Source organism: Patagioenas fasciata, chromosome 1 (genome assembly GCF_037038585.1).
Source record: "Patagioenas fasciata isolate bPatFas1 chromosome 1, bPatFas1.hap1, whole genome shotgun sequence".
Taxonomy (NCBI): domain Eukaryota; kingdom Metazoa; phylum Chordata; class Aves; order Columbiformes; family Columbidae; genus Patagioenas; species Patagioenas fasciata.
The window spans coordinates 174,818,847-174,831,155 of record NC_092520.1 but is presented as its reverse complement, the minus strand read 5'-3'; the positions used below and the strand labels follow the sequence as shown (position 1 = coordinate 174,831,155).

The window sequence follows — 12,309 nt, the reverse complement described above, 5'->3', positions numbered from 1 at the left end:
GGTCAAGCAGAATCAGGCCTGATAGAGAATCACCTTGTGAGGTGAAGCCCATGGAGGTCTTGGGGCACTTACTCTCCTTCCTGAGTACTCTGTGTAGCTGCTGTCACAGTTGCTCCTTGACTCACAGAGAACAGCTCTCCATAGCAGTGGTGTGGCATGAATTTGGTTCCTCTCCCCAGGGTTCTTACCTGAGGAGGTGACATCAGGCCTTCAGTCTGCCACTGCTGCGCTGGAGGGGAGGGAAGGGCTGCCCCAGCATTTGTCCTTTTCTCGCAGTTTGTGCACGGCGTGGGGGGTTGTCTGAGTGACTTTAACAAGTCGCCTTTGTGCAGTACTAGATATGCAGCAGACCTATGACATGTGGCTAAAGAAACACAATCCTGGGAAGCCTGGAGAGGGGACACCGCTCACCTCACGAGACGGGGAGAAACAGATCCAGATGCCCACCGACTATGCTGACATCATGGTAATCAGCTGATCTCTTGTCCTTCATCCCTCCTCCTCCTCCTCAGTGCTGACAGCCTGCCCCTCTGCTGTACTCCAGGGGTGAGCTAGCAGGGGCTGCGTTGCTCCTGTGGGAAAGAGCACAGGCTGATGTAGGTGAAATGGACAGTCTGGAGCAGCATAGCAGGGGCAGCACAGATGAGGCAGGAGGAGATTGAGCTGGGGTCAGCAAGGCTCTGCAATGGCTTTTCTCTTAATCCTCAAGTCAGTAGGAATCTACCTTAGGTTCCCTTTCATGTGGGCTCAGCGTCTCCTTGGGGTTCCTGCCTGCGCCTGGGGAAGGTGGCAAAGCCACTGCTGGCCTCTCAGAAAAGAGGGGGAAGCTTGGAGAAGAGCTGGGTTGGGAGCACAGAGGCCTGGGAAAACTAGAGGTAGTTGTGTCTCCTTAGCCCAGGGCTGGTGGCTGGTGTGAGGGTTTGTGCCCCTGGGGAGTCCTGCACTGCCTTGCACTCAGACCCCACCTGAGCCATCAGCAGGGGCAGGAGGACCATGTCAGTGAACTGAGCTGCCCTGTGCTCTGAGCCTGCTAGAGCTGTAGGGTAGACATGGGCACAGCATCTGCTCTGCTCCCTCTTAGTGGCAGCACGATACCCTCAGGATGACATGGCAGGGAAGTGTGGGAGGTTGTAAGCTAGGTGGAGCTTCCAGGATGCTCTGGAAGTAGAGGGGCAGAGGCAGGGCCAGCATGGGAGGGCTGATGGCAACGCACTGACTGGCCTTTTGCCCTCTGCGCCGGTTAGATGGGCTACCACTGCTGGCTCTGCGGGAAGAACAGCAACAGCAAGAAGCAATGGCAGCAGCACATCCAGTCAGAGAAGCACAAGGAGAAGGTCTTCACCTCAGACAGTGACTCCAGCTGCTGGAGCTACCGCTTCCCCATGGGCGAATTCCGGCTCTGCGAAAGGTACCGTTGTCTCATCTCCCTCCTGTGCTGCTGCTGCAAGGCTGGAGCAACAGGCCCAAGGCCTCCATCATCTCTGCTCCTCCTCCTTCACCACCTCCTCCTCCTCCTCTCACAGAGTCCTCAGGGACTTCTGTGTGGAGGAGGAGTGGGCCAAGCTGACAGGTTTGGAGGATGGTGAGGCTGCTGTTGGACCCCAGAGGTACTCAGCCATGCTGCTGAGTGGTAAAAACACATTCCTGAGCATGTGTCTTTAGGAAAGGAGAGCAAGCTTCATGTCCGCACCTGTGCCTTCCATAGCCAGGATGCTCTCAGGCTGCTGAACAGTCTCCGTGGCCTGATGCTTGGGGGATCCCAGGTGTTTTATTAAATGGTTTCAATGTCTCACACCCTCTGAATCAGCACCTTGAGGTGTCTTCAGAAGGCTTGTGATGGTTAGAAATGCTGTTTTGGTTAGAGAGTAGGCTGTGCCTCTCATGGCTGTTAACTGGCATTTCCTCTCTCATGTGGTGGTTTCTCCGCATCCCTGTGGGTCCAGTTCCAGTTCACATCGTTTTGTTCTGTTGACTAAATCCCCTCATAGATGTTGCTCTGCTTGCTGCTCTGTTTCTGTGCCCAGCCTCCGTATTGCCTTCCCTGGCTGCACGTGGGTTTGTAGCAGAGTCACTTCATCATTAGAAAGGAGGCTTCTCAGCATGTTTTGTTGGGGTCCAGGCGAGTATCCCAGATGGGGAGCTCAAAATGCCATCCTGGGGATGCCCTCCTGATCACGCTCCTTGTGCCAGCAGGTTCCAGAAGAGCAAGACCTGTCCCGACGGAGAGGAGTGTCGCTACGCCCACGGCCAGGATGAGCTGACAGAGTGGCTGGACCGGAGGGAGGTGCTGAAACAGAAACTGGCCAAAGCCCGCAAGGACATGCTGCTCTGCCCCAGGGACGACGACTTCGGGAAATACAACTTCCTATTGCGGGATGGCGTATAGTAAGGGCTGGGGGGGAGCCTGTCAGCTGGAGAAACATGGGACGGGTTTTCTGAGAGTAGCAGTAGCAGGGAGAGCGAGATCTGTGTCTCGTGAAGAGAACTTTTTATTTTCTTTTGTTTTAAGATTATGAGATGATGATTTATTAGTGGTGAATGAAATCGTGAATTTGATTCTCCTTGGCCAGTGAACGCCATGCTCACCGAGTTTGTAATCTGTCTTCTCTCTTTTCTCCAAATTCTCCTTCCTCTCCATCTTTTTGTTTTCACTGTCCTTCATTCAAAAGAATGAATCTAGTCTGTACTGGGCTGTGAATCAGAGAATTTCTCCTTGTGTCGTTCTCCTGTGGCTGCAGAGGTCCAGAGGGCAAAGCTGAGAGGAAGGGGCAGACATCTGGCCAAAAGGTGACCATGAAGTCCATGTGCTGCTTTTCTCAGCACTGCAGAGCAAGCCCCACTTACACTGCTGCAGCTGGCCTGTTCTCCTCGGAGTTCAGTACCAGAAGAATTAGGCATTCAGGTGCAAAAGAAGGAAAACCACTAGACCTGGCTTAAAACATCTAGGCTTAAGCTCCTGCTGTGTATATTGCGCTGAGGAGGGTAACAACACTCTGGTATAAAGAGTGTAGCTAAAAGCAGCAAAATAATAAAACTGCTACTAGCAGCAAGAACTGGATTGTAGGTGACTTCAGACTGTTTCAGCTGACTGTACCCAGAAAGCAAATCAGTGGCTCCTCGTTAGATGTCTTTCTCAGTGTGCGACAGTTATTCAGGGTGAGTAGTTCTGGTTTGGTTTTTTGGCTGGTGTGACTGGTACAAGTAAGACTGAAGCCATCTAGAAGGTATAGTGGAGACTGTGACACACCCTGTGTCGCTGTAGTCTGCACAGCAGCGTCAGTCAGGAGGAAGGATGTAACCAGAAGCCTGTGTTTCTGTATCAGCTTGTGTCCTGAAGAGAGGGAGGAGTGAGGTAATAGACTTCCCTCTTTGCTCCTTAAATGACCTGTGTTGGTAGTTATTTAGAGCTGTGTTTCTCTCTGCCAGAAAAACTGGGTGAGGACCCATTTAAATAGACACCATGGAGCAGCACAGGTGATGCTTTGCTGATGGGGATCCAGCTGGAAGGGTGTTTAGCGGCACTGGGGGTCCAGCATCCTCCTCCTGGGCACCAGAGCAGGGAGCTTGCAGGTGCGCAGTGCAGCCAGGATGCGACCCAAGGCAGGGACTGCGGTGCAAGGTGAGCAGGACAGGGTGACTCAGACATGCGCTTCCTCCTGTCCCACCCGATGTGTGCCAGGAAGGGGGAGCCAGGGGTGCTGACCTCTGGGCCAGGATTTTTGGCTTTTATAGTGGTATGGCTCTGTATGCCAGCCTTGTCCTTCCTGGCTGTCTCATCCCGTAAGCAGCAAATGTGTGTCCTGTCCTAAGCTCCCCTCTCTTTCTCTCTTCTGCAGAACATCTGTGCTCTGCAGTTCTGCATGCATGGGTGGCACCATCTTCTCACACACAAATACACCTCCCTCGCAGCCTTTGGAGGGGATGTCTTCATACAGTCTCCCAGGACAACAAGCTTGGAGCCCTTGGGTCTGGCAGTGCTGTATCTGCGATAAACATGATCTGGCCATGAGCTGCTTGGTGCTTTGGTGTTGTTGGTTCCTCCTTTTCCCTCCCTGCTCCCGCATCCTTGGGGTTCCCAGCTTCAAGAGAGGTGGGTTGTGGAAACGCAGGAAATGTGGAAAAGCAGGAGATGCTGTTTGGGACAGCTGGCACTTTTCTAAACCAGCCTCCAGGTGCATCAGCTCCACTGGGGTAGTTATGGTAATATTACATGCTCTAAGTAAGCTGAATGTGCCTCTGAGCTTGTTTCCTCTCCTTTAAAGTGTGGCTAGTGATCACTGGTCTGGTATGAGCTTCCCTTCTTGGCTGTACAGCACCTTGAGGTCTGGCCTGGAAGGGGCCAGGACCATAACATCTGATGATACACAGGTGGCTTATTGGGAGGAGAGAGGAGGAAAGTGGTTGTTTCCATCTCTGCCCATGTCTGGGGAGGAGGAGGAGATGAGGCAGGATCTGCAGCACTGTGAATAAAGAGGGTGACCAAAGCGATATCAGAGGTGGCAGTTTTAGAGTAGTCGGGTGCTATATTTTCTCCTCTGCCTTTCGCTGTAGCTGACCGGGTTGTACCTTCTCCTGGCGCTCCTTGTTCTCAACTGGACAACTTTATAAACAGAGAGAGATGAGGGAGGCATCAGCTCCTAGTTACCTTGTTCTGCTCTTCCTGGGTAGACACACCAAGAAAGCGAATCTGGATTAGGGAATGTTGGAAGGTTTGTTTTTTTTTAATTACCATTATTTTTTAAAAAACAAATCTGCATCTCTAGTGTGACTCTAGCGTTCGCTGCGCCGTGATTTCTCATACGATAACTCGTTTAGGTTACGGAGTGGGTTGCTGCCCCCTCTCCCTGTCTCTGCGGTGAGAACCAAGCTGGTTGGCGCGGTTTGGAGGAACGGATTGGGGCCAAGGCAGGGAGAGGGCGAGCGTGCGTGAGGTGAGGGAGGCCCACGGTCACGGGGGTTGCATCGAGTATCTCGTTTTGTTTTCCCTGATATGATAACCTGGTCTGTGGTGTTGCAGTACTTTGTCACCAGACTTGTTTTAGTGTGTATATATGTGACCCCTCCCATGAAACATATATACACAGGTATTAAATATATCGCTCTATATAATATTATATGTGTGTGGTATCGAAGGAATCTTTTAAATGAGGGTAAAGGAAAAGGACTCGGGCCAGGAAACGCAGCATCTCCAGTTTAAATATGAAGACTTTTATTTGGGTTAGGGAAAGGGAAATAACAGAAATGGGAGGGTTTTATATAGATAGGTGTAAATTTTGAGATGGGACAGGTTACCCTGTTCACAGTTTTGAACCCCCCTCTGATGTCCTCACAGTCCCATCTCATTGAAAGAGTATTATACTGCTAACTAGCAAGAAAAGTTTTAACGGTAAGGCTTTGCTTATATTATTTAAAGGGACATAGTGAAAGGCAGGAAGCTTCACACTTGACTTCCCAGGCTCGCTTTATCAAGCCAAGAGGATTTTCTTCAGCATGTTACATACTCGTAGCAGAACTGCTCAGCGCTTACAGCTCTACAACTGATAAGCCAAAAGTTGTAGGGCTGCTTTAGTGGTGCATTCACAAGACCCTGTGATAACTCTTTTCTTCATTCGTGTGATGGAAAAAGAAAATTTTGCAGTGCAGAACCAAATTTGGGAGCTATTAGCTAAAGAAGCGATGTTTTAATTTTATAACATCAAAAGAAAATTGCGTATGCTGTAAAATTGCCAGAGACACACACACTCACACATGGTAGAGACTTCAGTTTACATCAGCTTGTTAAATGCTGAAGGACTTAGTGAAAATCTTTTCCCAAATCCTTTGGTAGGGGCAAGGATTTAAGTGATGCTGGTATTGGAGTTAACCTGACCTTTGGGGAGGGGGAATGTAAAAAAACAAAACAAAACAAAACAGAAATACCCTACTTAGCTTGTATGAAACTGTATGTCAAAAATGGATGTGTTTTAGCAAGTGAAAGAAAAAGATACCGAGGAGATGCTGCAGTTCTGAGCTGGGTAGTAATGACTTTGAGTCCTTTAATATGTCTTTATATTAATATAATTTAAGAATACCACGCTTTACTATTAAAAAAGAACTTAGTATCTTTCATAAGGTCTAGTATCAAGATAATAATGTAGATGTTTTAACAACATTTTTGGTCTTGTTCTTAAATAAAAAAAGAAAACCAACAAAACTTGCTTCTTTTAGCCTTTGTAATAGAAAATAAAAGTGTGCACTTTAAACCCTCTCCTGATATAGTGTATGTTTTCATTTTTCAAACAGCCCGCAAAGGCTTTTTTTATCTTGGTTTCAGGTTTCCCTGCTGTAAGGAGGAAAGCAAAGGGGGGATTTCAAGCATTGGATCACTTTTGCTTTCTCCCATCCTTAAGATACTGCTCTTGCTGAGTGGAAAATCACCTGTGTGTGTATTAACAGATTCTGCAGTTCTTCATTAGGCACGCAGTTCTGGTGGACTTTGGGTGTGTTTAAGATTTTTTTTTTTTTTCTTTCCCTCAACCACCAAGAATTCACATGCTCTGCATTAACATGTAGTTTCAAGTGCTTGAGTAACCTGTGTTTTGAAGGTCTTGTAATCACCACCATCTAGGGGTTGTTCCACTGTGTAGGCTGCTCTTTTCAATTCTTTTGCCTGCCAGCCTGCACCCTGCCAGGGAAAATGCCCTTCGCCCTCCCCACTGAGGTGTATGCAGCTTGGGCCAGGAGAAGAGTCTGTGCAGATTCCCCCTGGGGAGGATGCTGTGTGGTGAAGGGGGAAGAGGTCAGTGTGAAAACCTTTATTAATAAAACTGTTTATTTTTCAAATCATCATGATGCAGGTTAATCTGGATTCTTGATTAAGCCAAAACTGAAGATGCAGCAAAGACAAGACAGTCCCATGGAGACACCCTGCTGCTGCTTTAGAAACTGGTTGAGTGACCAGGTCATATCCAGCAGGACCTGAGGAGAGTTGTTACACATGTCCCCGATGTGCCTGAATACAGACACAAGGACTTGTGTCCTGAGTACAGGCGTGTAGTACAGAGGGGATGAGGAGACTGGTGGGCTTCTACGGTGCATCTGTTGAGTATGTACGATGTTTTGCACTCCATGCTGGCAAGAGTCAGGGTAGCTTTTCCAATACAATGCAGACCAAAACTGTTAAATGGTGAGGCAGACAAAGCATGAAGAGAAAAACAACAGTGTTCTCCTTGCAGGTTTGTGTCTCAGCTGTAAGCCTCTCATCACTGGTGTTTATTGAAGAAAATAAACCGGTATTTTGGAAAGGCAGGGAAAGGAGTGGTGACTTCAGTATCCAGATCCTCCTAAGGACTTCAGTAGATACAAATACAAGGGGGAGGGCCTTATGTCAGTCCTGAACGGTCCAGGTCCAGTGAAGGATTGAGAGGCACAGAAGTAGAGACCCCTCAGAGGTGGGAGGAAGGCTTCATACAAAAGACCTTTAATGCCATTGCGCAGCAGCCTGGCAGAGGGAGTTTGCCTCGCAAAGTGTGGAAGCTGCAGATGACACTCCCAAGCAATTCTGTAACTGAGTCTGCCCACACTAGAGAAAACACTTCTGGGCAGTGACAGCAGGTGGTGTTTCTGAAAGCAGATCCAGGTGGGGCAAGGACAAGAGCAGGGATCTGAAGAGATGATACCTCCATCTGACTCCTTCCCCACTGCACCAGTCCCAGCCCTGGCAGCTCCCGAGACTGTCCCTTCCATGGGTGCTCCTCTCTGCAGGTTAGCTTATGGATGGCAGCACCCCAGAAAACTCCCGTTTCTTCCTGAGAGACTTGGGAAACACAGACATATCAGCGGGTCACAGGAAATAGGGTTATTTGTTACCATCTAGATTAATCCTCCCAAAAATTACATTTACCTAAGGCTGAAATGCAAGCCTCTAAACCCAGATGCCAGAGCAGATTTGGCTTGCTTGGAACAGAAAAATGCTCAGCACTGAGAGGTGTTCTTTGGTGTATTTCCCTTGTTCTCTGTGGCTTTCCTCTCTCTGCCTTAGCTGTGGGCTTTCAGTAGTGCTGGGGCCCTCTAGGCAGGCAGTCAGGAAGGATGAAGAGCTGCACAGTTTCTCTAATTGAATACCAAGGCACGCTCCCACGTTTGTACCCAGCAAAGCTCAGAGGCAGAGAGGGAAAGTCCTGCTTCCGCAGGAGCATGATGGCCTCAGTTTTCCTCAACCAAACAGCTTGAGCTGGACATTGCCTCTGGGACCTGTGGTGGGGATTCAATACAGAAGCAGTGTTTTTCAAAGAGGCTCTGAGCAAGCTGGATCTGGATCTTCTCCTGTTTGAGACCCAGGCTTTCATACCCTGGCTTTTGGGGATCAGCAGTAGCCAGGTTCCCCAGGGTTCTGGGGGACTGGTTGTTGCCTTTCAGCACACATGCCCTCCCCAGGCTCCGCTGACTCCTATATCTGTTGGGCTCTGACCTCTTGGACCATGGTGCTGCAGTATCCCTGCACCTGACTGGGCCACAGTGCTCCCAGGGGAGGTTAGTGAGCCTGGGAAGGGGATGGCCAAGGGATGGACGGGGTTCTTTACAGCCAGCTTCTTCTTTTTGAGAAGGAAGCAGCTGGAGGAGCATGTGTCCCACCCAACGGTCCTTCACGGACTCTGGCAGAGGCCCAGCAATCGCTGTCCTTGGGTTTCCACATCCTGCTTTAAACACCCTGTTTTATTGCTGCTCTTGGCACTTCCTGGGCTCTGCATCCTGCCAAGGCCTGTTCAGAGAGCTCCCAAAGCTGGCTTTGCCCCGGCTCCCAGAGTGTTTCCAGAGCAGGGAAATGCACAAGAACAGCTCTAGGTGTCCTTCCTGTCCAGGGCAGCACAACTTCTGGTGATCCCAAGAGTCTTTCTCACGTTTTCTCCCCGCCTAGCACCTAGTTTTCCAGCAAATGACACCTCACAGGGGAAGGCCACGTGTGGAGGAGCAGGGCTGTGCTGAGTCCAGCTGCCACGTGAGCACCTTGAGAAGGGGGGAATGTCTTGGCTGAGGGTTGGGAAAGCAAAGCTCATTAGCTTTTTGGCACTCATTTTGAAGAATTAGCTTTTAGAAATCTGCTCGCCTGAGGCAGGAGGTGCAGGCGGTTCCTTCCACTGAACTGCACTGCTCACTTGGAGATCCCGGTGCTGCTCCTCCATGCAGGGAGACAGGCACACACCTGCACATACACATGTATGCATGTGGTACCCGGCCTGGGGAAGGGGCAACCCCCTCAAAGGTGGCAACGGGGCTCAGCGGAAAGCCTTATCAATCCTGCATGTCTATGCCCCACGTTGATACCATCAAAGGCACCTACAGGGTCACACACCCATGTTTCAGGTGCCAGACAAATTCTTTAGCCAATGCAGAGCCCCAGTTCCACTTTTACCACCCTCAGCTGTCCACTCTTCCATGCTGGCTCCATCGCTCCTTCTCCCACCTCCTTTTCTTCCAAAGTAATCTGCTGTGGACGCAGACACCCCCTGATCTGACCACAGCCTTCCCTGCTGCTGCCATTCTGGGTGTCCTTGCAGCTCCGTAGATGTCCATTGCCGCTAGCAGCAGCGTCTTGACCCTGGGATGTGGGGCAAGTGTCCTCTCAGAAAGGCCACAGTGAAACTCATCCTGCTGGCCCCTGCCAAGGTGAAAAAAAAATCCCAATCAAGCCCAATGCACTATGCAAATAAATAGTTAAATGTGGAAGCTGTTGGTGGAGTGTGCGTTTGTGCTAGGAGCTAGTATAAGAACAAAAAGAAATTACGGATGTCCGCAAAGAGGGTGACTGACTTCTGGCAAAGGGTTTGCTTGGATAAAAGGAGAGGAAACCACTTGCCAAGCTGTGTTTGATGCAAGAATCAAACCCTGTGGGTGGGCCTGACCATGAAGAGTAGGTCTGATCTGTTGGACTTGCAACAGAAGACATCTATGCTTGAGCGATATGGAAATTTCTGAATAATGGCTGTGCTGCTAAGGGGAATGGTCTTTGGAGACTGAAAAAAATAAAGCTCTTCAAAGATCAGCATGATTTGTAAAGCCTCTAGAAGTTTCTACAGGATCTTGTTCTTATTTCCAGGTGCACCTCAGGGGAGTGACCTTCCTTGTCTGTCAACACAAAGTCCCCTCAGTATTGCTGGCTTCTGCCTGCCCCCTCACTTTTGCCTGCCAAGGGCAGCATGTGCTATGAGGTGTTTGCTGCCAATGCATGTGCCCCAGGTGAAACAGAACAAACAACAGCAAGTTTCCTCTCTGAAATGGCAGTAATTCAGCTTTCTTCTTCATAGGTTATTTTTCAAATATAAAAATATACTTAAACATATTTATCCCTTTGCCAAGGTGAGTAGCCTGTTCTGGGGAGGGGGAGAGGGAGGGATGGGTGGATGTGTTGTGTAATGCTGTTGTGTAAGATGTGTATTCTTCGAAAATCAGACAAAAATCTTTTTTATTTTCTAAGAAGATACATTCCATTAGATTATCAAACCAAGCTTTCATCTCATCAGAGGAAGCTGAGATAACGGCAATTAGTAATAATAACCAATAGTACCTTTCTTTGATGAAATGTCACTGCTGCTGGTGGGATTCCCATGAGCTGTGCTTTCTGATACCTGTAAGAAACAATGAAGTTCCCTTCTGTAATGGTCACCTCAGAAATCGGTGTGCAGCCAGCTGCCACCACCAAGTACAAGACCCACAGCAACAATCTGCAGGAGTTTCTGACCAAGGAGGCACCCAGCTGTGTCACTTGTCTCTTGTTTTTGGGGTGAGGGTGGCTGCAAGACAAGAGCAGGAGGGGAGGCAGTGGAAGGGCAGCTCCAGAAGCACTATGGATGTGGCCCTGTGAAGGAGCCGAGGGAGCACTCCTGGGGCTGAGGGAATGATGGCAACTTGGAGAGATGCACAAAGAGCTCCCTTGCCCAGCTTCTTGTAACCAACAGGGTTGTACTGGAGGTCTCAACCTCCAAAATGATTCAAACTGCCAGGAAGGCTGTACCTGAGCAGCACTGGTGCACTTAGGGCCTGGTGACAGACCTCTGTAGAGAGAGCCCCCTAAAGACATGAGTTGAATTAGGGGTACCTGAGCACTACAGAAAGGTGAAGGCAGAGGGAGGGAGAAGAAGCAAGGCATAAGAATTTCATTCTGCTTTAAAAAAAAAAAGGCAACTCTTTACAATGCAAATGTAAGAGGAGAGAGAGCATGGACCACGGCAAACATTGAGGGACCCCCACTCCTCCCTTCAAGACTATGTGCAGCTGTGGCACTGCTGAACATGGTCCTCAGGCAAACGTGCTGAGGGGCCCATCAGCATTGCTGGCAGTGTGGGAAGCTGCACCAAGAGACCTAGAGAAAAGACTCCTAAGGTAGCACTGGCCTCTGCTGTTTAAATTGGTGTTCCCGGGGTCTGGCCCTCTTAATCATGTTTGGTGCACCCTTCTGTGTGCCACTCGTTTAGCACCAATATAAGTTGACTATGGCTGGCTGAGTCTGCGAGAAAATGTGCTGTTAAGAGCTGACTAGACCTCTGAGTGGTGGAGCAGAGCTGCTGAGACCTCCGCTAACATCTGATAACAGTGCAGCCAGAACAAATGATGCAATCTGTGTCCATGCCTGCAGCTTTCCGGAGCCAACATTTCAACTCCATTCGCTAAAGCAGCTAAAGTGCTCAGTGTGGTGGGGACACAAGGGCAGATGGATGCTCTCTGCTGCTACAACTCTACTCCATAGCACAGTTTCTGCTTCCCTGGGGCTCAAAGTCAGGGTGGTGTTGATGCATCCTGCTATTGATATTACCCAAGCTCTTCTCCTGGGCAGGAGCTCAGTTTTCAGGGATTATGAATCAAGGACACACAGTGTTGGCCGGAGACTTTGTAGACATGGCAAACACAAGATAAGATATGCGCTCTCAGATCTCTAGACAAAAACTTGCAAATGTCCATTGCAGGCTAACAATTCAAAATGTTACGTGACAATTTCACCTCCATTAACTTCATTTTCTGAAGATTTAAGTGTCAGTCAATTGCTGCAGCAGCTGTTGCTGTGAAGTCCTTGGGTGCTTCCAGACATATGGTCAGATGTTTGTCCAGCTTTCAAGATGAGTTTGAGCCTGGGGTAAAACCAGTAGGTCTGGCTGCACCTGGCATTGTGCAGCCATCACATTCCCAGTCACTTTTCCTTGCCATAATTTAATGCAAAGCAGGCTGAGGCATATATGACAGTAGCTGTCCCAAAGGTTAGTGATGCCTGGCAGAACTGAGTGACAACATACCCTTTGCCTTGATGAGCCAGAGTGGACAGGAAGATTTTGGGAAAGG

The 12,309-nt window shown here is 49.3% G+C and overlaps 1 protein-coding gene across 9 annotated transcripts in view; it reads left to right on the top strand.

Annotated features, from left to right (window-relative positions):
* ZC3H7B (zinc finger CCCH-type containing 7B) overlaps positions 1–3,081 on the top strand; it is a 46,289-nt gene extending 43,208 nt beyond the window's left edge. For all 9 annotated transcript variants that reach the window (XM_065836045.2, XM_065836019.2, XM_065836044.2 and 6 more), the window contains exons 21-23: positions 333–466; positions 1,245–1,408; positions 2,194–3,081. In XM_065836045.2, coding sequence (XP_065692117.1) covers positions 333–466; positions 1,245–1,408; positions 2,194–2,386 — 491 coding nt within the window. In that variant the 3' untranslated portion in view covers positions 2,387–3,081. The remainder of the gene's footprint in view (positions 1–332; positions 467–1,244; positions 1,409–2,193) is intronic.
* Positions 3,082–12,309: the final 9,228 nt, after the last annotated feature.